Here is a 27,560-nt window from a genome sequence, read left to right as displayed (position 1 = left end):
TGAATTTACGGATATTCTCGTACATTTGCAAAACACTTCTGAACATCTTGTCAGAACCTTAATTGTTGTATTTGATAAATGGCAGCATAAAAAAATACATCCTATAATACAACTTATTCCAAGGTCACATGTCAGAATGAAATGAATCTTGGTGATTGTTTTTTTTTTCTCACCTTGAGTCTGTAGTAAACTAACTCACCAAATAGATTACCGGGTATATACAACATCTCTGGTCCATTCACTCCATGTCTACTAGATTTACATCTCTAAGCGTTACAGCAAAAAAAAATTGCAGTTCATTCAGCTTCTTGCACATTTGCATACACGCTGTGCTCTCCAGTTATATTTGGATCATTGGCACATAACCACACACAATACAATAACATTTTTGGGTTTAAATATTTTATTGATAAACATAAAGCACTTGTTGTTTGTACAGATAATATCCTTGGAATGCTTCCTTGAAATTGCTTTCACGTAATAATAGATGTAAAAACTAGAGGTGCTACCGGTATAAACCACATGATTTGTACTGGCTCCTTGATGATACATGAGAATGTACACCTAGTAAAATTTATCCTTTTTTCAGAGGAATGATGCTTTTTTTTTGTTTCAAAAATATTTCTCAAAACATTCAGATTTGGTAAGATCATGGTTTTCATGTGGCATATACAATAAGATACAATGCTTAGTGTAGGTATGAGAAGGTAAAGGTACCTAGATTTTGTTTTTCTGGTAGGTAGTATGTAAAAGCAACATTTTTAGGACTACATTATTTTATGCATGAGAAAACATTTATAATGGCGTTACAATTGTATAATGTCATCTGATCACTCAAGTTTGTTAATAAGTAAAAAGTGGTAACAAATGGTGTAGCTCAAAATATAGCAATATTAATAAGTCAATTGTGAAAGTTCTTTGGTTTCTTGGGTCACGCAGAAAATGAATAAACATGTAAACAATCTTTGTTATATAATGTAACCAGAGATCCATTTTTAAATAATACCAGGATGTATGACCTTTAACAGGTCAGTGTTAAAGTTTAAAAACAAATTAATTTGCATATTGATACAATGCTATATACATTTCTGAAAACAATGAAAAAAAATTGTCACATTAAATAAAAGTTAATAATATTTCAGATAGTTAAACTTGAAAAATAAAAAAAAAACATATTTACACAATTTAATTATATGGATAACTTTTATTTTAAATTATTCAGTAAATGGACGTCGCGATTGAATATGGTGTGAAAGAGCCATGACACTTGTTGCTGCTCCTCAAACAGTGTTCTATTCACTCCAGTCATTGCATCTCTTCTATGTAACCATGGTATTTGGACAGTGGTTAAGACAAGAGAACATAGAACACTTCTTGATGAGTAAAACAAAATCTCACCATTGCCTAGATCTCGATAGAAATTTGCATTTAAAAAAATTATGTGAAAGATTGATTTTGGTGTTCAAAAAGTTACGTGCAGAGGTCGTCGTGACAGTGTGAGTATTCAATATTGGTCCCATTGATAATGTTAGTGTATAATTGGATCGCCCACAGCCTTGATTACCATTGTTCATTGAATAACAGTGCTGTGATACATGGACACATTAGCGACAGATTAGCGGAAAAATTAAAACAATTACCGGTACAATAAATGATCTTGCAATTTAAAAGTTTGAAAAAAGTGAATTTAAAACAATAACAAGTCAATGCCAATAAACAATCTTTAAAAAAGTGAATGGAATGATTTTATTTCAATTTCCTATGAAACCTTTCATGTCTTACCCAATCAGATTGTGTCTATAAATGCATTCATTTGTAGCAAAATAGAGAGGCGTGAGTTGTGTTTTTTGTCAATTTTTTTTTTATCCATGTAATACTCAAAAATTACATTTGTGTTACCAAATTTTTAACAGCGGGTAATATTACAAGAACATAACCAATAGAACACATGTAATCCAACAGTTGTATTTATTTTACACTGGATTACCAGTATTACAATATGGTTAATTTGGAACACAGACAGACACACCTAGTCATTTACATACATGTAACACAGCTAACATAGTCTGTCATGTGACATTGTCTCTGACATGTTATTAACAATGCAGTTACATTTTTCAAAAGGTTGTCTAGGACTGTTGCTATTTGTATATATCTAAATGGAAACTATAACACTTTATCCTAAACATATACTTGAGTATTACATGGTTTAAAAAATATAAAATAAATCAGTATAAAACACAAGTTATGACCTTTTTAAAAGTCACTGTGAAAAGTGATACAAAAGCAATATTAAAAAATTATTTCATAGTGTTTTGCGATTTCAAATTAATCTGTAAAAATGTGATTTGCAGCTTATAATGCAATAAGGATTTGAAAGCTTCTGATATTCCCAATTATAGTGCAAGATTACATTGTACAATCAACTATTAAAAGTCAGTAATAAATATAATATTAAAAAGTTAAAGTTGAATAATATATGTTACATACATGTACAGTGCACAGAATGCAATATTCAATTTACATTAATTAAAAAGACCAGGAATAGTGTCATGGGTCAGAGGTCATGGTGTTCCCACTATGCAGTCTTGTTGGATGCCTGTGAAATAAGAACAATGCAAAATCAGATGAGATTAGTTTCAAACACGATAGTTATATGAAATGTAATGCTATAAACAGTGGTGATCATCAGACCATGCAAGTTTCATATACTGTAGAATACTTTATTTTCGCTATTTTCGCTGAAAGGATGTTTCCGTGAAAATAAAATCCAGCGAATATACTTTTTTCCCTATATTCCACATTCAACTCAACAAAAATCAGTGAAAATAAATTCCATACAAAACATCCAAAATGCTTTTTCAGCGAAAATTAATTCCAGCAAAAATAAAGTATTCCACAGTATTATGCATAACAATAAATACGCCTAATAGCTAAAATGTGTCTATTTTAATCCATTTAAATGCATGTAGTCACTAGAGTAAAGGTTGCTATGGAGATCAAAAGGTTGTACTTTTTTACACTAGATTAGCACAAGTTACATCAGCTGCTGAATTTAAAATGAGATCCAACAGTTTCATAGTGAACAACTGTTGGTTGAAAATCACTTACTTTTGTGAAGTACGGAGGTAATGTAGTTTTTTCAAGATTTTTGACCATTTCTCTGGATTCTGACAAGAGTCTATGCAGTTTACTTGTTGGTGAGTTATCAGCTAACTAATGAACAAAAATTAAATTGATTAAAATTCACTATTGATGGGCGCCCTCTTTTGGGTGTATGCAGGATTCTTTTGTTTTTTCCCCCAGACTACAATAAAACTACCAGTACAAGTTCAATTTCGCCAATGATAATAATAATGTTAGGCATGATTCTGCATGTGGTAAACGACAGCTTGCATTTCTATACATAAAGAAGGTTTTGTTCAAATATAAATACTCTCTCAAAGTATTTTTGATAAATTCAAACTACTGGTTAGTGGAGAACTTTTATTTCCATCTGTGCACATTGTACCAACGTTCATTTCCATTATTCGTGACCCCATTGAAAATGTTTTTTTTTTCACTCACGTCATTCGCAGTAATGTTCAAAAGTTCATCAGTTTCCCCACTGCTGGCGTCTATGGCTGGGTCACCATCTAGTGACGTGGAAAGGTTGGAATAATTGACCTTGCCTGAGTGTGAGAGATTTAACGACTTAGAAGGCGACACTGGTGACCTGCTTAATAGTGACGATGATGAAGCAAAGTGACTGGGTGATATTGATTGACATCGACGTGTTGGTGAAAAACTGTTATTTAAGTCATCTCTGCAAAAACGAGAAAACAATGATAAAAACAATTACTAAACGGCACATGTATAATCCTGAAACATAAATAATGTTCGTCACCATTTGAAGCGAATCGAATGTGGTCAACGTGTGCAGACAATAAAGATATTTTCAATCCCATATGCGTTACTTTGTTGTGGCTGCCAGTTATTTGAGACATTGCATAACTATTTCAACAGTTATAAATACGCATGTCACTAAGTACTGTAAAAGTCAGAAAGATGTACCCAAGTTTACGTGTATAACCATAGTTATGTTGCTGATCATCAGCTTTCAATCAAATATTTAATATTGACTGGCTCAAAGAGCTCAACATTGTCCATACCCATAATGCATGCCTTCACATGACTATAGAGTCTATGACACAACATAGTAACTATGACAACCAACTTATTCAACATGAATCACTTGCTGATTGGATGGTATTGAACTAACTAATTATAAATTAAAACTCATGATGATGCAATGCCATTTTTGGATTGGTCAATTTGAACAGCAATTTTGATTTATAAAAGTAGAATGTTTACAATGTCCCCAGTTTTCTGCCCTTCACTGTAATCTAGTTTTTGATTACTGATATGCTTGTGTGAATCAAATGACCTCATGCATATTCATAAGGTAAGTATAATTAATTAATGAACTCAAATGAACACTATTCATTTTAACTAAAAACAAAATTATTTATTTAGTAATTATTTTCCAAAATTAAATTTACGGAATGTGTAAAATGTGCTGAAAGTACATACTATGGTAGCGCATGTTGCCATAGAAACCAACAAGTCTTGGTATATCTACTTACGGAGCATGGCTTATTCTGGATTCCTGAAGGGACAGCAGATCGTTTTTACTATCTAAATTAAGTTGTAGTAGTGTTGCGTCTTTCTGTTGTCTTTCATACAGTTGTCTCAGGTTATTCAGTTCTGCATCAACCCTTTCCTGCCGAGATCTCTGTAATTCCAGCAGCTGCTCCTTTCGCTTGTCTCTTTCAGCTTTTAAAAGAAATAAATAAAATCTACATAAGAGAAATGGCTTTACACATCATTGTTACACTAAAACCTGGCAAGAGCCGTAACACCATTACTGTTCATTTAGTGTCTTTCTGATAAACGCTGATCTTTTGTGGAAGAAATTTTCACAATTTAGAGAAATACAATGAGTTAAATGTTAGATGCACACCTCTAGTAACAAGATGCTCAAACTGTCATTTTCAATCTTTTGACCACCATAATTTCTCCAGCCAAAATTTGTTTCCATAATTCTAGACCAAATTTCATATTGAATACAGATCTTTTACCATTTTATTTTTACAAGCACTGGTTAAATGTCTATATCTCAAATAGTGTTCCAGATATGACAATTCTGCATTTTTAATGAGGTCACATGACCATATATAGGTTCATTAAATATTATTAAATATATTAAATTAAATATATCTAGTGTGCAATGTCTTCAATATAACACTGTGTGAATGTATTTATCTGCAATAGTGCTCCTGATATGACTTGGTATGGATGTACAGACAGACAGACATACAGACGAACGCTGGTAACCACTATACCCCCCTCCCCATACTTTGTGCTGGGGTATAAAAAATCAGAAAGAAATATTGCCAATTGACAGTAGTGCCCAAAGGGTAAAAAGCAGTACGGTACAATAGTTTTAGAGAAAAGTCTGCTACTATTAACACTATTATGGTTGCATGCCTTGTTTTAGTAGAACTACCGGTACTAAATTTACAGAATTGCATGTATTACATTTTCTGCATGTCCTTCAATTTCTAGATTTATAAATTAAAATTAATTAGATTTGTTCATATATACCTGCTAAATGAAGCTCTCTCTTCAGTGATTGAATCTCGTCTCTCGCTTTGTTCATTTGTATCTGTTGCTCAGTAGAGTTGGTGGATGAAACACCGAGTTCACCTGTGAACAAAAAAACAAGAAAAATATGCAAATGAGAACAACTTGGGATGCAGAACAGGCATACTGGTAATCATCTAAATAATATGCTGACAGAAACGATATCAATGCCTAGTCATGCGAGAGGAAAGTTTGATTAACAATCCGCATATGATGGGATTCATCTTATCATTTTACTTTCATCTCAATACAGAATGCCTTAGAGGTATCCATGGATACTTGTCAATTACTATAGATATGAGACAAAATTTAATATTGTATTCTGTGATAATTTCAGTAACTGGCAATAACATTGGTGTTTTGGGACTATCAGTTAATCTCTATTGGAAGTCACGGCTTTTATTAAAATGGTACAATGGAACAGAGTTGATTCAGCTTCTATTAGAGCATCTATATATGAAAAATGGGTAATTTTTTGTTCTCAATAGTTCAATAAGAATATGCGTGGCTTTTTTGGTAATATGTGATTTTTTGAGTGGTATGGATATGTGTGAATAGTGGGATATATGCAAATTTAGATTGTCATCGCATTTAAATGTGTACTAAGGTATGTTCCAATGTCCAATTACTTCACTCATAAATATTCATAACCTTTTCCCCAAAAAGCTATGATGTGAATGAGTGCCTGCTGAAAGCCTCCACAAAATCAATAGGGAAAAAATAGAGCTCAACAGGCAATATGATATAGTTATAGTGACTTTCACAAAATGCTGCCCTAAAGAAAATATTCAATCACAAAGATTAAAAGTGATACAAATTTAAAGATTTTGCATACAGGTGCCCAGTATGAATGACCACATGTTATGCAAAAAAGTTGTCAAAAATAAAGTTTTAAAATAACAATTACAGTTAAAATTTATTAATGAATTAAAGCATCACCTCTTAGTCTATCATTTTCTGCCTTCAGATCACCATGCCTTTGCTTCCAGTCTTCAATGTCTTTCTTATTGTTAAGATCAGATTGCCTATACTCCTGGGATAATGAAAAGTAATGGTTGGTTAACAATAGTAATAACAGGTTGTCAATGGTTGACAATAGATAATAATAAAATGTTGGCAGTATTAATGGTAAAATGGCAATAGTAATGGTAGGTTGACAATAGTAATGGCAGGTAACAATAGTAATAGCAGGTTGGCTATAGTAAACATATGTTGGCAATAGTAATAACAGGTTGTCAATGGTTGACAATTGATAATAATTAAATGTTGACAGTATTAATGGTAAAATGGCAATAGTAATGGTAGGTTGACAATAGTACATTGTAATAGCAGCTTGGCAATAATAAATATTGATTGACAATAGTAATGACAGGTAGACAATTGCTCTCCAAATATGTAGGATTTATTTGTGTAATCGTACACAAAACATGTAAACCTACCCGATACATTGTGTCTAATCTTTTTAGTTTACCAGTTATCTCTGATATATGATTGGATGCTTCTAATAAATCTTTATCCTGTGAAATGTACAAATTAGAAGTTTTTATTAAACTAGACACACTAATGGGATTTCAGCAAAGATTGATTAAGTTAAGTGCATTGATGAGGGGATCTCGATAATGGAATTCCACAAGGTGAAAAAGAAGGAAAAAAGCATGTGACTTTAATGTAATGATGTCTGAGTGTAACTTTTGTTAATGTACAAAAGTAAAGATCTCAACAATGGGATCCCACCAGGTAACTTCCATATGAGGACAAGGTGTAACTTCCATATGAGGACAAGGTGTAACTTCCATATGAGGACAAGGTGTAACTTCCATATGAGGACAAGGTGTAACTTCCATACGAGGACAAGGTGTAACTTCCATATGAGGACAAGGTGTAACTTCCATATGAGGACAAGGTGTAACTTCCATACGAAGACAAGGTGTAACTTCCATACGAGGACAAGGTGTAACTTCCATATGAGGACAAGGTGTAACTTCCATATGAGGACAAGGTGTAACTTTCATACGAAGACAAGGTGTAACTTCCATACGAGGACAAGGTGTAACTTTCATATGAGGACAAGGTGTAACTTCAATACGAGGACAAGGTGTAACTTTCATATGAGGACAAGATGTAACTTCCATACGAGGACAAGGTGTAACTTTCATATGAGGACAAGGTGTAACTTCCATACAAGGACAAGGTGTAACTTCAATACGAGGACAAGGTGTAACTTTCATATGAGGACAAGATGTAACTTCCATACGAGGACAAGGTGTAACTTTCATATGAGGACAAGGTGTAACTTCCATATGAGGACAAGATGTAACTTCCATGAGGACAAGGTGTAACTTCCATATGAGGACAAGGTGTAACTTCCATACGAGGACAAGGTGTAACTTCAATACGAGGACAAGGGGTAACTTTCATATGAGGACAAGGTGTAACTTCCATACGAGGACAAGGTGTAACGTCCATACGAGGACAAGGTGTAACTTCCATACGAGGACAAGGTGTAATTTCCATACGAGGACAAGGTGTAACTTCCATACGAGGACAAGGTGTAACTTCCATACGAGGACAAGGTGTAACTTTCATATGAGGACAAGGTGTAACTTCCATATGAGGACAAGGTGTAACTTCCATACGAGGACAAGGTGTAACTTCCATATGAGGACAAGGTGTAACTTCCATACGAGGACAAGGTGTAACTTCCATATGAGGACAAGGTGTAACTTCCATACAAGGACAAGGTGTAAATTCCATGAGGACAAGGTGTAACTTCCATGAGGACAAGGTGTAACTTCCATACGAGGACAAGATGTAACTTCCATACGAGGACAAGGTGTAACTTCCATATGAGGACAAGGTGTAACTTCCATACGAGGACAAGGTGTAACTCCCATACGAGGACAAGGTGTAACTTCCATACGAGGACAAGGTGTAACTTCCATACGAGGACAAGGTGTAACTTCCATACGAGGACAAGGTGTAACTTCCATGAGGACAAGGTGTAACTTCCATACGAGGACAAGATGTAACTTCCATACGAGGACAAGGTGTAACTTCCATATGAGGACAAGGTGTAACTTCCATACGAGGACAAGGTGTAACTTCCATATGAGGACAAGGTGTAACTTCCATACGAGGACAAGGTGTAACTTCAATACGAGGACAAGGTGTAACTTCCATACGAGGACAAGGTGTAACTTCCATGAGGACAAGGTGTAACTTCCATACGAGGACAAGATGTAACTTCCATACGAGGACAAGGTGTAACTTCCATACGAGGACAAGGTGTAACTTCCATACGAGGACAAGGTGTAACTTCCATATGAGGACAAGGTGTAACTTCCATATGAGGACAAGGTGTAACTTCCATACGAGGACAAGGTGTAACTTTCATATGAAGACAAGGTGTAACTTCCATACGAGGACAAGGTGTAACTTTCATACGAGGACAAGGTGTAACTTCCATACGAGGACAAGGTGTAACTTCCATACGAGGACAAGGTGTAACTTCCATATGAGGACAAGGTGTAACTTCCATATGAGGACAAGTTGTAACTTCCATACGAGGACAAGGTGTAACTTTCATATGAAGACAAGGTGTAACTTCCATACGAGGACAAGGTGTAACTTTCATACGAGGACAAGGTGTAACTTCCATATGAGGACAAGGTGTAACTTCCATATGAGGACAAGGTGTAACTTCCATATGAGGACAAGGTGTAACTTCCATATGAGAACAAGGTGTAACTCCCATACAAGGACAAGGTGTAACTTTCATATGAGGACAAGGTGTAACTTCCATACGAGAACAAGGTGTAACTTTCATATGAGGACAAGGTGTAACTTCCATACGAGGACAAGATGTAACTTCCATACGAGGACAAGATGTAACTTTCATATGAGGACAATGTCAATTTCGATCACACTACATTATCCTGCATATTGCATCAAAGCACCACCACTAAAACTGACCTCTCAATTGCAGGAATACATTGTAAATAAACACACAGATACATGTACTCTTACCTTAAGTTTTAACATAGTAATAAGCTCCTGTTCTCTGGCTTCTAGCTGACCAAGCTGTGATGACACTTCTCTTATTGTGGAGTTTAAGGACATATTTCTTCCCTACAACAAATGGTAAAGAGACAGCTCACAAAATGCAACATTGAACTATGGTTTACTGTAACTTTATGTTTCACTGTTTCAGGTACATGATACATTTGTTATGACATGGCTGAATGATGTCTTGGTTATTTTTATTTTTGCATTTGCTTAGTTTTCCTGCTTGTCTACATTTGTCAATGATGAGGCACTGGGTTTGAATGGCACCAGTAACACTACAGAATCAAGTAAATGTCAAAATTGGTGAAATACTGAGTAGTAAGAGTGTAAATCAAAACAACACGAGTCATATTGAATATACATACATGTATATACATTTAAAAGAATATGTTGCTATCACCAGAATATCATAAATATGCACAAAGGCAGTTTGATATTCTCATTATAATTGTATTATTATACAACTTTTCTATCTCTGCATGAAGAAATAAATTAATAAGAAGTATCAGCCAAAAATGTTTTGCACTGTGTAAAAGAAATTTGATTTCCATCATACACTATATAGTGATTCTGCATCCAGTGAAAACAAATGAAAAGTGTTTGAATGTGACGTTAATAACCTGAAATGAAATGTTGATGATGTAGTTTCAAAAAAGTGCTGATATGTTTTGTAAGAAATGCAGACACAGCTTTTTACAGAATAGGAGATTCTATTGTTTTTGGTGATACCGGTAGATGTATAATAATGAGTGTTATGACATGAAGGAAAAGAGATTCCCACAAAGTAGCCGTATCCCTATTGTGAATATGAGTCCTAGAAATCGCAACGTGAGTGAGAACACAGGGAAATTACTTATTTATTATTATCTATTACAAGGTATCTTTAATAGAAGGACATATAAACTAAAAACCACATTGCCTTTATGCTGAATCCTCAAAATATTACTTAATTTGACCAATAAAAATATCTTTATTTTATATAACTGTATGCGCTTCTAATAGAGAGAAATACAGTATATTACATTTTGTAATTATGCCATATAATTCAAGGAAATGTAAAAAATATTCACATATATTAGCCATGGAGAGGACTGATGGCAACACAGTGTCTTTACTCACCTCCAAGTCCTGCAGTTGCATGGTAGATGAGCTAGCTTTCTCAGACATTTTTTCCAACTGTTTCTGTGTGGTTTCCAAAGCACATGTCTTGGATTGTTCCTGAGTTTCTATTAATTTCAACCTGCCTGTTAAATGCTTCACTTGTTCAGCTTTGCCTCTTATTTCAGCTGTAAATAAAATGATTCATTTGGTTGAAATCAACATGGTACAACAGATTTGCTGATTTTAATAAAAAAGAAAGAAACATTGTATGTTGCCACATGATGACGCTTTCCTATCAAACAAAGAAAGCAAATCCTTGTTTGAACAAATTTGCATTAATTAGAGTTTGATGATTGGAGCAAATTAACTTCAGTGCATGAGAAACAACAGATATAGTCTCTGATTGGCCTTTCACTGGACTGGTAGATACCCATTGCGACCTACATGTACAACTGGTGAATTGTGATTGGGATCTTGCGAGTTCCACGAGTGTTTCAAACAAACATAATTTAGCAACAGGAAACACAGTGGATGCTTGGAAACGCTTAATTATGAAATAAGCAAAATAAGTCAGAGTATTGCTGCATATATTCTAAAATAAAAAAAAGCATGTACCAGTAATACATGTTTTGAGAATAAGCAAGGACATAGGCAGAAACAATCCGAGTTTCTTGTTTCTAGTTCTTTCACAGAATCACTGATTTTCATTGGTATCTCTAGAAATGTACGGTATCTTTGTCTTAAATTTTTTTGTGAATTCTTCAATTTACATGAAATCTAAATCACATATCACATTGCTTGCATATCCTCATCTTAGAATCCTTTGCTAAAATTAGAGGGGTTTATGCAAGGTCATCCATTTATAACAGAAACTTAATATAAACACAGTTGTGCGAGGGCGCTGCAAATACAACATTTGTGCGAAACAAACTGTTCAGAGCCCACTTACAGTGAAAAAATATGCTGACTACAATTATTTATATGAGTTATTGCAACATCATCGTTTAAAAACTCATTAATTTGACATATTATGCACAAAACTGTCTAAAATAAATGTGTAAAAACTAAACATATGACAAAATATAGTGCAAATATGACATAGGTTGTCATGGTTTCCCATCTACATGTACAGAAGCAGCATCAGCTTTAACAATAATTAATATAAACTTTTTTTCTTTACAAAGAATTTGGTTTTCGTCAATTGGGTTTGATATTTGGATAACTACCATCATGGTACTTCCACCAGGGTGAAGTATATTCTTACCATCCAGCCTGGAATTCCTTTGTTCTAATGCTAATATTCTTTGTCTATCTTCTTCCCATGCTATCATCTGTTTCTGGTGTGCATGTACCATCTCATTCAATTCCCGGTCTCTGTCCTGTAATTCCGCTATAAGCAGCTGCAACTCTCGCCGCTGTCTGTGTATCGTGGCTGTCTCCAATTCTGACATATAATTCTGAAAATAAATAATTATTATTATACATCTGTCACAGTATAAATGCCATAAGTTAGTGTGCCATAATTTTGCAGTATTTTACGGGGTATTTTCATCCTACCACATAGGGAAAAATGGAATGATTATGCATGTAAGCGTCTTCTAATTATAAAAACAAACATGACTACCACCAGGGTTTGACCGGACTACACACAAAGAAGTTCGCTGATTATGTTCTAAACTTGTTGGATTTCGGTATTCCCATGATGTATCCTTGGATAATAATGTATAATAATAAGTATAATAATAATTATAAGTATGCACTCAGACAGTACGCGGCGCGTCAGTCGATACTCCTGCTGTATTGTCTTCGTGCATACTTCGAGGTATCCTCATGATAACCTCATATTATTTGCACCACAGTAAAACTTTTATCATATTGGGACAGTCAGTCAATTTTAACAAAGATGCAATACAATGTTTATACATGTAGCTGATTTAATAGTAATAACAGTCTGAGAATGAATGAGTGTGTAATCGATCACTTGCTCACAACAAACATTACAATATTTTCTCTGTTACAAGTGCATGTGCTTACAAGTATGCGAATGATCTGTTTTTCTGTTTTTTTTTCAAATGTTTTTTGTGCCCGATGACAGTTCTGGACATTGAATGTCATTGTTGTCTCTCCTGACTTTTTTTTTGTATGTGCAAGTTGCAAGTGCTGACCTATAGTGAATGAACTGTTTGTATAAATGTACACTGTAACCTCAATATAATGAACACCTTTATAATGAATTTCCTGATATAATGAACACATAGCATGTCTCCTGCTCACAACAAACCCAGTGTATTATGTGCTTCATTATAGTGAACATTTCACTATAACAAACTAATTGTATGTCCTCCAAAGAGTTCGTTATAACGAGGCTACAGTGTATTTGTTTGCACATAAATGCACCAACAAATGTTTGAGGCTCCCATGCATCTCTATTAGAGTAGCGGTTCTCTGAAAGCAGCTATCGTATTAGTTTAAACTCTACCTATGCTAAGAGACCCTTTCAAACACTGATGCCTAGATATTACGTCCATATTGGTGTTTTCAACAGTTCCCTATATTCTTTTTTAACACGATGAACATCACATGACAGAGCACTGATGACATCACATACAAAAAGATCTACTAAGCAAATGTCACATAAGTCGATACTGTTTCACCAAGAACAACTGAATTTTGACATCATTGTTTTTACAGCAAGTCTCGGAAGTACTGGGGCAAACAATTTGCAAACTCGCTAGCGAATTGGCTAACTGCTTTGGTTTTGGCTGAACAGTTGGCATTCGAATCTCGCTGGTGCGGTCCTGTGGTCACGCCCACTCTGGGCGAATCTATATATAACACTAGGGGACGGTAGTCAGTGTTCAAGATGGCTACCTCCAGGTAGTAAATATCGGCTGATTAATCGCATTTATCATATTATCGCTTTACGCCAGCTGACTGTGGCCATTCTAAGGCTTACTGGGGAAACTACTTTTACATTATCACGCCTCGTAACAAAGTAAATCATTCAGGGGAATCTAGACATGTACCTACCAGGCTACGTAAAATCATTCTATGTTCCCTAATGCAACTTAGACTCGCCCAGAGTTGACACGGTCGCGAGTCGGCGCCAGCGAGTTTCAAAAGCCAACTGTTTAGTCAAAACCCAATCAGTTAGCAAATTCGCTAGCGAGTTTGCAAATTGGCTGCCCCAATACTTCTGAGACTCGCTGTAATTGATATACTGTGCACACATATTTAGGAAATGTATATGTGAAACGGTCTATAGTCTGCAAACTATTGCCCTGTATGAGTCATACAGTTGAAAGATGTACCTACCTGTCTTGGAGGTGAATTATGGTACATTCTGTTCCCAGGACTACCAGGACTAGATGCTGCATTCTTCTGTATTACAGGACTACTCCCAGAATGCCTCACTGGACTATGGTAACCATGGCGACTAGGTGACACCGATGAGGATCTGGTGGTAAGTGCTGATGATGGATATGATGTCATGGCTACATGCGTTGGTGATAATCTTATAGGCGTGCTTGTCTTGGGATCATCTGGTGAATATTCACTACTTCCTGGGAATTAGAAAAGTACATGTTGAAGGTGATGATTGCGGATGATTGCATATGAGGGGTAGGTATAAAGAAAATCTAACAACAAATCTCCAATCTCTAGCTACCAGTACACCCTTTTTGCATCAGGTCAAATAAAAAAATATGTGCGGTTCTGATAACCCTACCCTAGCTGAATATGATTGCCTATATGTACCCGAAACTTTTTTTGTCCGAACAAACAAAATCACATGAGAGACTTGAGCATAAAATCAGGGGGAGAAGCAACTTTTGAAAATTCACACAAAAATCTATAACTGTGATTACTTCAGCAACATGTGTACAACATGGCGTTACTCCCATGATGCATTTCACCTATTATGTACACAATTTACAATGTTGATGTCTATTACACTGTTAGATAAACATTGAAAGCTACATTTGTAATCCCTGTGTTATTCATATAAGATTAGAAAGAAACATTATAGGAGTACAATGTACACATGTTTTGAAAATTATTATTGATATTAAACTATATGTCAAGAAAGTACAATATAATTGGAAACGCAAAATAAAATTTCAAAAAAAAAAAACGAGAAATGTATTTGGAAAAAAAAAATCTACATGTGTAAATATAACAAAACAAATAAGGTGTATATTTCATGTGACATATGATATCGTTAAAAGCACACCATGTTAATTTCTTTTCACAGACTGGTGAACATGAAAGCTCACAATTACAATTTAATTAACTTCACAGATTGTTAGTAATTTTGATGACATTAAAAAGTACAGTGTAATTAGTTAAGAAATATTTTTTGAAATTAAAAAAAAATATGCAGTAAGCAAAAAGTAGTTTGAGAAAATGTGGTCTTGTCACCTTTCATATAATAAACCAAGTGTACTTTTTTTTCCTGAATTTAAAATAAAAATTTTATCAAGACCTGTCGTCGATAGAAAATTAAATCCATTTGGTCCATAATTAACATAATTAACAAAGAAAGTACATATACAAATGTACAAAGAGTTGCAGCAAAATTTTGGCAGGAAAAATGATGGCATCACATTCTAAAGCTTTATCAAAATCTAATATTACTTTAAGTGAATAAATAAATATACCGGTAAATATCTTTGTTCATTAAAAATAATTTCCACTACACCCTAGTTTTATATGATATGTTTAAAGAAGACATTTCAGTTTTTGTTGAGTCCAGATTAAAAGTAATTGATTTCCAATCACATACATGTATGACACGGAATTAAAGGCTGGAATTCCAAGCAAATATCCATGGAATATGGAATATATGCATGCCTGGATATCCAGTGTGGTGGGATGCATGGCTGAATAGTAATAGTATCACCGTATATACCCTGGACCAAAACATGAATACAATGCAGAAACTGAGCAGAAACCAGCTACATGTACATACTAAAAACGACAACAACATGAAACTGTTTACAAATATTTACCTTGCATAATGGTGTCATTTACTGGATATTTTACCTGGATTTCATGTTGTTTTGTCGTGTGACGTTCCCTGAACCTATAAACCGCACTAGCACTCATATTAACTATTGTGAACAACACTAATAGCTATTGTCTATTTGCAGCCAAACACAGCTGATGCAGAAACTATACCCCAAATGCCCACTATGGGATGGTCACTACTGCCCGTGGTGATGTACGTGGCAAATTTTGATAATTTTGATAATTTAAATATTAATGCTATGCGATGATAAATGAGATGTGGTGACACCTGGTGATAGCTAGGGGATAATGAAACCGTAAATGTTATCGTTTTATATACAATTCACACAATGTAATATTGTCCCTATGAGAAATGCACACTAGCTATCTATATCAAAGAGAATACAATTCACAAAGGCTGCTTTTAAAATGATTAACTGTAAATCGTTTAATTTTTGAGCTACTACGATTTTTTTATGATTTAGGAATAATATGGCATGTGTGAAATTTTATGAAAGTCGCTGGCACTCCCCTCTATTTTGTAGAACCCCCAGAGATATTTTCACTACTACAAAATTTCACAATTTTCAAGAAATTTATGAAAATTTGTTTTTCCCAAAATTAAAGCAGTTTGCATTCATTAATCTTTTGAACCAACAGTTCCATCTTTTCATCACAAAATTGACCCATTTATAGTCTGCACTTTCCTTCAGAAGATTGGGACAAAAATAGCCAAACTTTTTGATTAAAATTTGAAAATTGACTCAAATTTTGTCTGTTGACTCCAAAATTAGGGTTCATGTTACAGAAATATTGAAGAATATAAGAAAAAAGTACAGAAACATTTGGCTGAGAAAGTTAAGTTAAGGTTAATATGGGATCATTTTTGCTCATCCCAAATATTGGTATATTTTTATATTATTTGTTAAAATTTAATAATTTTATTATTTATATAAATTAAAATTTAGTTCTAGGAAAAAACAAAGAGGGTAGCCAAACAAGCTTCAATAGAAACAGAGATCATTGAATAAATGACCATTTTGTGAAAAAAAAAATGGGTCAAACATTGACCTTTTAAGTTATTATTTCAATTATATTAAAATTTGTGAAAATATTAGGGTTCAATAAAAACATTAGATTTTTCAGCAAATCTCACCGATTACAATTTCTAGATATGATGTAATCATTAAAATAATCAAACTGCAAGAGTACACACTGTACTTAACATAAACAAGAGAAAATTTCACTATTATTTCGTGAAGACTCAAAGAGTAATTTTTCAATGATGCCTTAATTTTTGTTTGCTTTCTATATCGAGTGGATCCATAAGACTATTCCGCCTTGAACTCCTAAAAGTAAACTTTCCAAGCACCAAGCATGTCACAGTGACATCATTAAAAGCACTACGAGGTGGATCATTAGAAAACAAATTTGCAAAGAATAAAATCCTGATAAAAATAATAACGGGGAAAAAAAATTCTGCCTGTCTGTTTTACTGAATTCATCATTCATTCATGAATTCAAATTGACAGACATGAAGACTTACAATTGCATTTTAATTTGTTTTAACTCAGATCAGTAAGGAAAAAAAAAAAATTTGTTATTATGAACTACTGATAATTATGAAAGGTTCAATTATTCCCTTTTTCAATTTTGGAATTCAGTTTTGTTATGTTTATACTTGGATGAATAATTTTTTTTCGTAATTTTATAGAAAAAATGTTGATCAACAAGACTTGTAACCAATGGCAAATTCTGTCTATTTTAACATAAAATACATAAAAATCATCAAAATGTTGCACCAACATTTTAGCAAAAAAAATTATAGAATGTAACAGTCAAATGATTTTTGTGAATTGACGAAGGGAAAAATGTAGAAAGCGAAATTATAGAATTTTACAAATTATGGTAGATTTTGCTCTATCAATAGCAAATGTGCTTGCATAAATGATAGAGATGTGTCTATGGTCAAAATAATGAGCTCCCCAACTGACACCAGAAAAAAAAAAAATTTTTTTTAATTTCAATCTCCCCCTTAGAGAAGCATAATACTCTGTTAGAAGCGCATCTCCAATAAAATCCCATATAAACCAAAAATTGCATTTTACACAATGTAATGCTATACACTTTTACCATAGAAACACCTCTGTAATTTACAGGAGTGCATGCGATACTATTCAAGTAAGTACGGTAAATTGAAACAAGATAATGCCAGAAAATATCAAACAGTGCTGAAGTGAATACACTACTAGCAAAAGGGACACCACGGATAGAACCAATTAAAATACCATCGGCCATCGTTGACTGTATTTTATAATTACCAGTAAATACAGACATGGATACGCACTTTGATCTGAGCATTGCAGTGCAGACTCAACTGAACCGACTTATTGTATTTAGGGTATCAAAACATTGTATACAGTGTATATTTACGCTCTTTAGACGTTGGCAATTCAATGCAAGACAGACCATTGTTACACAAGTCACATCATTACGTATAACTGTATACTGTTATATATATCTAGTTACTAGACTATGTTTTGCTATACACTGCTGTGATAATGCAAGCACTCCAGTTAAAATTTACATCTTTGAAAAGATCGACTTGTATCAAAATTAACTAGATACCAGACATAGTGTTTTATCAGCCGGGCTATTTATTTGTCAACAATAAAACTTAAAGACATGTTTAGACCCATCCACACTGATTCTCTGCTTAAAATGTAACTAATTAATTCAAATTAATACATTGTAACTAATTTTTTTTCTTACATATTTAACATTGTAATTAACAACAGAACTTTCTATCAAAGTACTCACACATATAGTAATAGAACTGGAACATACAAGTGAAACAATTTTGAAAACATGGACTTTTTAAATACAAGTTCAGACAAGAATAGTTTCCTAGTTCCAGACACGTGCAAACAAGACTTAAGTAAAAACAATTTTAAACTGAACTTGGACTTGGAGGAAATCTAGGCGGACGATGTACATTTCAGTTTTATAGTATGAGAAGAATTCTATTGTAATTTATCAATGAGTGTATCTGGCAGTTTGGTAATAAATTGTACACAGGGAATTACGAGGCAACGACGCAGGGCAATCAAACCTCAAAAACAAGATCAGTGAAAAAAAAAAAAGCATGGGCAACATGCATTCAGGAAAGCAGCGTACATTCAGAATAGCGTCATAATAACCAAGGTAGTACTAACCGTCCAGAAGATCTAATAGATCGTCACGATCCCAGAACACGTTCATGGTTACGAGATTAAACAACTGGTAAATCCATGTCAAATCAATTTTACAGTCTAGCCAGATGTACTGTAGTAATCACAGACATCACAGTGGCAGCAGTACTGCCTCTAAACGTACGTACTGTTAATCAACAACCTGTCTCAAAATCCAACGCTATTCTATTTCAGAATGTAAACCTTACCTGGTGTATTCACATTTCAATTCAAGACCTGTGAATGTTCGCCTATTGTTATGCTAATTTTGTCAAGAGGCCATATCTCATTCACGATACCAGCACACAATGCCATTTTGTTATTTCATGTTTAAGCAATGTTTCACGGTGAAAGTCACAGGTTTTTAATTTCTATTTCAATTAAAATTTAAAAATAAAAATGCAGAGTGCAGATATTTGAATTTAAAAACAGAACAGTAAATCATGGAGGGATATGACCGGACTTGTTAGCATTGTGTTGCTAGGCAATGAGGGTCAAAGGTCAATTTATTTATGTTTTATATAGTACCATATATAACGTCTGGTGTGTCTTTTAAATGGTTGACATGCAATTTTGAGTGACTTTTTTTCACATTTCCCCAAAGATGTGTGGTGTCTTACAAATAATATTGAAAAAATAAAAGCAAGACACAAAACATATGTGTAGGTGAAAATAAACTGTTTCTTCATCAGTCAATATTTATTTTCACGAGAAACAAATATTCATGAATTTGGAGAAATTTGGCAGTCAGTGACTTTTGTGTAATTTTGTCCTCAGGAATACCATTATATCACAAATCGTGATATTTCCTAGCAGCAAAAATTAATCAGTCTACAGTTCTTCAAAACCATTTTTTTACATTTAATTTCACTATTTACATGTTTTGAGTATATTCACTGTGTTTTAATTTCACAAATTTGTCAAGGAAACAAGGAGTTTTGTTGTTATTTTACATGTTCATGTAGATTCAATATAGTGGATTTCACTTATCAAATTAAAATCTAGTGAATAATTAATGCATTTACAGTAGTCTTGATATAATTGTACTACTACATGTACCTATCCAAAACTTGATGTAGCTGAAGCAAAAATCACCATTAATATATCTGCTAATAAGACAACAATATACCTTACAGTTTCTTTTATTTTCCTAAAGCTAGAGTATTAAACTTATAACTCTGTCAGTAAAGAAATATGTACTGGGTATAATTTATGTGAATTTTATTTGATGCATCTTAATTGTTTAATTAAAAAAAAAAAAAAAATTGATTTCAATAAGACATGTGACTTGGTGAATCACAGACGCAACATTTACAGCCTCAGACACCATGGCATTCTGGGAAATTGTTGGATCTTCTGCAGTTGCTAATTCACTTGAAGTAGAAATATTTGTATGTACTAGTACATGCTACAGTACACTAGTGGTAATTTGAAATCAGCAATATGTAACTACCATGCTGATTCAAGTGTCTGTAATGAAGTAGTGCATTTCTAATCATACCATTCAAAACTTTGAAATTAATTAATGGCAGTATTGATCATGTGTCAATGACTCTATTATGGTCCTGCAAACACAACAAAAGGTGTCACAACAATGGTGTAATGGTCAAATACTTTAAGAGACAAAAAGAATTTCAACGAATGGATTGAAATCTTTCAAACGTACTCCATGCTTTTGAAAGAACCAGTAATTATATTTACTGGTGTGAAGTGCAAAAGAAAGTGTCTTACAGCCCTACAACAAGATAAAACCTGTCATCTGTGTTGTATGCAGGTACATGTAGGATTTCTTTTTTAATGGTTTGCGATTGAAATCTAAAACTTAAAAGTCTAGTTTGTATGAAATTTAGTCTGTAAAATTAAATTACAAGAGACTTTGATGAAAGCCAAGAATCTTTTTTTTTTTTAAATCAAAGTTGCATACATTTCGAATCACATCGTGTATATAATTAATAATGATAATAATACACATGACTCATGAGTTTAATCTGTTTTGTTGGTTTAAACATTAAACCATGAGACTGTAAGCCGGTTAATGTTCGGCGCTATCAAATTCTAAAAAGTGATTTTAGGAAAATTCTTGTCAATAAATTTCACTGTGACTCGTTGTTTTATCTCAGATCCCAGTTGAAATGTTTTATTTTACCCCTGATTTTTAAATTTTGTTTTGTGTGAAACATTTGTCTCTTACTCATTGTTATCGGTAGTACTAACAATTTAATGATGATTTATGGTGCCAATAAATTAAGGCATATAATGAAAAGCCAAGGTATTATACATACCTTGTACACAATTACAAAATGTGACAATAAAGACAGGGTTGGGTTGGGCTTCTCACTCTGTCTACAATCTCTTTATAGAAGCCAAATGCTAGATACCGGTATCCATGAACCTACATAGTACAACATATAATTGTCCATGCTCTATCCTGGGATGTAGTTGAGCCTACAAACAATGACGCGGTCTTTGCATACCTGACCCCATCCACTCTTGAGCGATACAGGACAAATATATATATGGGATTAGAGAGGTTTCACCATGGCAATTAACTTTTTTGGTGTCCCCATATCATAGATCTGAGCATGCATACTGATTTTCATAGTTTTCCTTTGCTGAAATCTATCAACCAATTAAATCTATCTACCAGTTAAATCTATCCACCAGTTCTATAACAGTTTTTTTTTTCCTTCAGCATGAATTTTCCGGTGCACTCACCCCAGGGGGTGGGGAGTTAGCCCAACATTGCATCACTAATTTCCACCACCCCGAAACCCACAATCTGATACCCCCTTTGTTCAGATAACTTAATGAATTAATTAAAGAGGGGATAATGCTAGTTAATACAACTAATTAATTCTCGAGCATCAAGTCGCCACAGCCCTGTGGGTGGTTTTGATTAATCTACGATCTTAAAGCATGTTTATATACAGTATCCAGTACTGTTGATAGCTATTGTATTAAATACATTGTATACAACTAATAAGTGGCATCCAGTATCAAATCACCTTGGTAGCGTGGTGCTAGTTACACTTTAGCGACTTTTCAAATTTCTGCTTATGGACTGCGCGATCTGAGAAGAGACTCAAAGCAGAAAAGAAGACGACTGCAATGCAATAGATCACTTAATTATTTACTCACCTGCGGGGTACGGTTAAAATGTCTAAATCGACTAAAATACGCACACATACGAAATACTAACAGCAACCGAACCAAGGACGTTATACTTTTGAACAATGAACTTTGACCCCAACAATATCAAAGGTCACCGCGCAGGCGTGTTGACGATTATTTCGAAGTAAGTGGAAGTCCTGAAAGATCGAAATATATCTTGTGTAAAACATACGGTAAGCCTCTGTACTATATTGATGTATTTAACGTAGACCGTACGATTGACACTTTGTACTTAGTTGAGACAATCAGGTTTTTTTTCTACTGGTTTGGCCATGTCGTGATGGGTGACGATGTCTACGGTATGATACCAGTTGGCATCCCCTCTGACGTACACATGTAGCTCGCATTGGGATGTGGTTGCACAACAATATAATGGGCTGTTATGTATTTCTACGAATATGTGCCCTTGGCGGACAAGCCCTGGACGCTGCAACACGACGAGTTTTTATTCTGAGTTGTAACAGATTCAATTTGATTTCGATTAATTTATTTACTGAAACTGTTCCTATACTTCTCCAAGTCAGTTGTATATGTCAATAAATATTACAATTCTCTAACAATGGAGGGTTAATTTAGTTTATTTTAAACATTTTCTCAAACTCATTTAGAATGACAACTGAATGAGGCCTGTGAGTATGATCAAACCATATCTATCCCAAGATCTGACTGAAATTACATATTTTTTTCTTTACTTGTAGACATTCTTTATTAATTAAAGCAGGGATATGGCATCTGCTGATGTAGAAGACGTACCACAAAAAGATGTTTCCTATCCTAGAAAACTTATATATTGCGGAGGTAAGAACGAAGATTGATGTCCCTGTGTGTTTTTTTTCTTATCAATAAAACTGTCATAACCACATAGTAATGTTACAGGTTTCCTGTCTCATTTCTTGTACTATTATTAACTTTTATATAATATATTCTCATTACAGTGTATGGCAGAAACTGGGGACATTACAAACATGTTACAAATATAGTTTTTTGATAAATCTAAATGAAAACCAACTGACCAATCTAGAAATGTGTATACTCATGCAATGTGCTATACATATTTACATTTGTAAAAAAATTATAACTTACATGACTTTGTTGACTTTAGTATAAAAGGCATTATTGTTATAAACATTTCATAAATAGCAAATTTTATAAATTCAAAATGGAATTCCCAGCCATGGTATTGTGACATAGCAAATATAAATTATTAATACTGGGTTGGTTTAACATTGTCAAGTTTGCAAACAGTTTAATATCAATAAGCTGGCAACCACAGACACTGTGCTACAGTCAGATATGATTGAAAATATATGTGTCAGTGGTTTCGTTAAGAGCCAGCCACCGGCCATATGGCCGACTACAAGCCCAAATCCGCCATCTACCGTTCGTCTGAGTCATTACTGTTTTTTTTCTTCCAAGAATGCACAATGCCACTAGAGTTTTGTGAGTTTCATCCTAATTATGAAAAGTGCAAAAAATGGTTAGAGAAGAATTTACCTGACCAGTTTGATGCTTTGATGAGGCTATCGGAAGACGACCCAACAGCTGGTGGTGAAGGAGAGAAGAAAAAACAAAAAAGAGGTCAGTATTTTCTGAACTCACAAGAAAGACATTCATGCTGCATTCAAAAGCATCTATACATTGAGCGCAAGATATGTACATACACCTAACTCCTGCACCTGATAGGTAATTACCGAGGGACTTTGCAACATCCCCAGATACTTTCCTAGACGCTCCATTGACCGCTGTAGATGCAATAAAGTTACATACCCGCCTACGACAGTTAATCAAAACAACGAACCAGGGTTGCAGATGGGTTCAACTATTTCAACGTGTAAGCGTCCAGTCAAACATTTATCAAACATTTATGTTTTACTCATTTTTGATATCGAACACTTTATTATTTCATGCATACATATGCTAGTTCATTTAATAAATTCTATTTTGAACTTTTTGTGAAAATAATAAACCTAGTTGATACAATTATTGCTATTATGTAAAGGCATTTAGATGAAGACACTGAGATAGAGATTATTCGCCTCTTGCGAATGAATGAATGTTACATAAGAAATGGTTGAGTTTATCGAATTTTGTCAGAGATCTGAAGGATATTTCAAACTGGTATATAGTGACGTGTGGAGGTGAAACTAAGTAGAAGATTCCAGGGAAAGATTTGACCAATTTGACCAGCCATTATGCGAGAAATTAAACGGATATTTGAACTAACGCCCATCCCAATTTGTTGCCACTTGTATAATAGTATGAGGTTATTATGAGGGGACCACAAAGTATGCACGAAGACTACAGCGAGAGTATTGGTCGATGTGGTGTGACCACGTACTGTCTGCGTTCATACTTTGTAGTATCTTCATAATAACCTTATTATTATACTGGTACATCTTTTCCCCCCAGGAATGCATCATGGGATACCAAAATCCAAAAAGCTTAGTAAATTTCTTCGTGTGGGGTCCGGTCAAACCCTGAGGCTGCCATGTTTGTTTTTATTATTAGAGGAAACTTACTTGCGTAATTGTTTCATATTTGGAATTTGCATTTCCTAATGTGGTAGAAATTACGGCAAGCGTAACTTATGGCGTTACAGTGACAGATGTATAATAATGAGATTATTATGAGGATAGCACAAAGTATGCACATTACAGCGGGAATATCGACTCAAACATAAGGATTTCATTCCTTTCAGTGTCCTGGCAATGACCGTATTAATATACTCTTTTACAACTTGGTGAATGAAGCCTAAAACTGAGCAAGATTGTGAAAATTAAAGGAGCTTTCTCACTATGAACTTTATTTTCAAACATGTCCACCATCTTGGAAATAATCGTTCATATTTGGAATTAGCATCTTCAAATAAGTTTCCATGTAATATCACAAAATTACAGCAAGCTGTAACTTATAGAGGTACAGTGACAGATAAATAATAAAAAAAAAATTATATTTTTCAATTATGCATTTTAATTAGGTGGCAGAGGTATGATTAAGACAAGAAAGAAGACCGGCCCACAGAAGGTTACTATAGCGAGAATGCAAAGAAATAAAAGAAAATATGTCACAGTCGTTAGAGGTTTGAGTACATTTGGTGAGTTTTTTTTCATGACAAATTCACATGATACATGATTCACATGTGCAGTACATGAACATATACTTTGGTCGGCTGTCCCTGTGTTTTTTATTGTTTACTCTAAGTATGTCTATGTATTTTACAGTCTGAGTTTATCACTTTGAACAACACAGTAAACTTTTGTCATCTTCTTCAGAATAAACCCTGTCAGAATGATTTGTATGAATGTGAACGACATTTAAACAATTCAGACAATTACGGTAATGGATACAAACGTGAATTAATAAAAACTGACATATTGAGACAAAAATATCATGTAACATTGAAACCCCAAAATATTTATATATAGAGATTGATGCCTTACTGAAACATGACATGTTTATACTTTTTTTTTCACCAGATATTGATTTAAAAGTGGCATCCAAACATTTTGCCAATCGTTTCGCAACTGGTTCATCAGTTACCGGGGACGATGAGATTGTTATTCAAGGTGATGTCACCTATGACATCATTGATGTGGTACAAGATAAATGGGCTGAGGTAGGAATTGTATCAATATTACTATCATATTTGTTCTAATAGAAGCATATCTCCAATAGAAGTTCAGATCAACTATCAAATGTTATACTGAATCATTCAAATATTAATTATTTTGGCAACAGGAATGACATACCATGACGTAATATGTATGGGTTTGTAAACAGAAACTGTGATATCAAACCCATCAAATTGCAACTGCCTATGTAGAGGGCGCTGTGACTAATGATGGTGCAGAATATACTATAAAGAATAAGTTTTTCATGAAAAGTCATAGATAGCTTTATGTTAGGACTGTATAGTAATAGTAGTTTTCAGGCATGAACCTCTTCTCAAGCCAGTAAACTTTTTAGCCCCATGAATACTAGTATACAAACAAATTATCCACCAAGTTTTCAGACACAGTACTATTGCAGCTATTTTGAAAATAAGATTGTTTTGCAATTTTCATAATAGTGATAGTTGATTTTGATTTCTTGACAGATTGAAGATGAAATGATCGAAGACCTTGGTGACCAGAAGAGATAGAAAACATCTTATTGTGGGATAATTTATCTTCGAAATGCATTTTTTTTTATTTCTTACATTACTACATTCACAGTAGTACGTTAATTTGTATGTTACTGTAGACATTGTTGGCATTATGAAACATGCCATGAATCCATAGTACACATACTATACATGTAATGCATATGATTGTATAAGTACAGTGCAAATAACCCCCCCCCCCCCCCAATGTTAACAGATGTTCCTATAATCAGAGATAATTGCATGAATATTGCATACATGTACATACTGTAAAATACTTTATTTTAGCTGGAATTAATTTTCGCTGAAAAGACTTTTTGGGTGTTTTGTGTGGAATTTATTTTCACTGATCTTTGACAAGTTGAATGTAAAATATAGGAAAAAAGGTATATCTGCTGGATTCCTTCTGCGAAAATTAGTTCCAAGCGAAAATAAAAATATTTTACAGTAGTAACAGTACAGTAATTTACTGACACTGTATTTGCTCTATTGGAAGCGCATGTAGTTTATTTTATACTAGATCATTCTATCTGACTTATTATAGTAACACCTCTGTCATTGTATGGCAAGTGTGTGCTACTAATTGAGCAAATATAATATTTGCATTTAATAATTTCAACGTTTTATATGGTATTCCTGCATTATTGTGATTATTGAGGCATTTTGTCATTCAATGGAATCAAATTTTATGAGGTGAACATGAAATATTCCAACAAGGCCACATTTAGTGGAATTCCTTGCTTAAATTCCACAAGGAAACTCCACTGTTAACCCATTTCTACAGTACGCAGCATTTTGTAAAATTCAATTCTGTGGGCATTCCTCAGGCTTATTTTTGAAGTACTCATTGTTATGAAAAGAGAACAGGTATGCCATTATGAGTGCAATATAATAAAATTACTGCACAGAAAACCTTGTTTGTGTGTCATTGTATTCATATCATGAGATTATTACAATAACACCATGTAGTAAACCCAAAGGCAAATATGTTATTTGTACACATGTGGTGGCATTAAATTTTGTATGGGGGGGGGGGTGTCTGCTTGATTTTGAAATCTACCCTCTTAAACACTATTTCCCTGCATTTTGATGCAAATTTTGATTTGATACATCCCCCCCCCCATGTGTTCCCCATGAACTGTTTGTCAACGATTTTCATT

General features: G+C 34.0%; 2 protein-coding genes across 4 annotated transcripts; one reads left to right on the top strand and one right to left on the bottom strand.

The window, feature by feature from the left end:
- Positions 1–385: 385 nt before the first annotated feature.
- Positions 386–22,333, bottom strand: LOC100371901 (coiled-coil domain-containing protein 62-like). 2 transcript variants are annotated; one of them, XM_006811067.3, is made up of 12 exons: positions 22,227–22,333; positions 14,167–14,414; positions 12,116–12,308; positions 10,870–11,036; positions 9,712–9,813; positions 7,125–7,202; positions 6,625–6,718; positions 5,647–5,748; positions 4,626–4,815; positions 3,568–3,805; positions 3,112–3,216; positions 386–2,599 (listed from the first exon to the last, which is right to left on the bottom strand). In XM_006811067.3, the coding sequence occupies exons 2-12, from the start codon at positions 14,341–14,343 to the stop codon at positions 2,579–2,581; spliced, it is 1,467 nt and encodes a 488-aa protein (XP_006811130.3). In that variant the 5' UTR covers positions 14,344–14,414; positions 22,227–22,333; the 3' UTR covers positions 386–2,578. The 2 variants fall into 2 exon arrangements, with proteins under 2 accessions (XP_006811130.3, XP_085347393.1); XM_085491267.1 differs by lacking the exon at positions 22,227–22,333 and adding an exon at positions 19,074–19,203.
- On the top strand, positions 22,326–27,312 carry LOC100371087 (density-regulated protein homolog). Of its 2 annotated transcripts, none has more exons than XM_085491268.1 (6): positions 22,326–22,432; positions 22,958–23,057; positions 23,676–23,837; positions 25,237–25,353; positions 25,736–25,875; positions 26,356–27,312. In XM_085491268.1, exons 2-6 carry the CDS (start codon positions 22,985–22,987, stop codon positions 26,398–26,400), a joined length of 537 nt encoding a protein of 178 aa, XP_085347394.1. In that variant the 5' UTR covers positions 22,326–22,432; positions 22,958–22,984; the 3' UTR covers positions 26,401–27,312. The 2 variants fall into 2 exon arrangements, with proteins under 2 accessions (XP_085347394.1, XP_085347395.1); XM_085491269.1 differs by having other exon boundaries at positions 22,357–22,383.
- The last annotated feature ends 248 nt before the right edge of the window (positions 27,313–27,560 follow it).

This window comes from Saccoglossus kowalevskii, chromosome 16 (genome assembly GCF_978046115.1).
Source record: "Saccoglossus kowalevskii chromosome 16, keSacKowa6.1, whole genome shotgun sequence".
NCBI lineage: Eukaryota > Metazoa > Hemichordata > Enteropneusta > Harrimaniidae > Saccoglossus > Saccoglossus kowalevskii.
The sequence above is the reverse complement of the archived record's forward strand: the minus strand, read 5'-3'. Positions and strand labels throughout refer to the sequence as shown.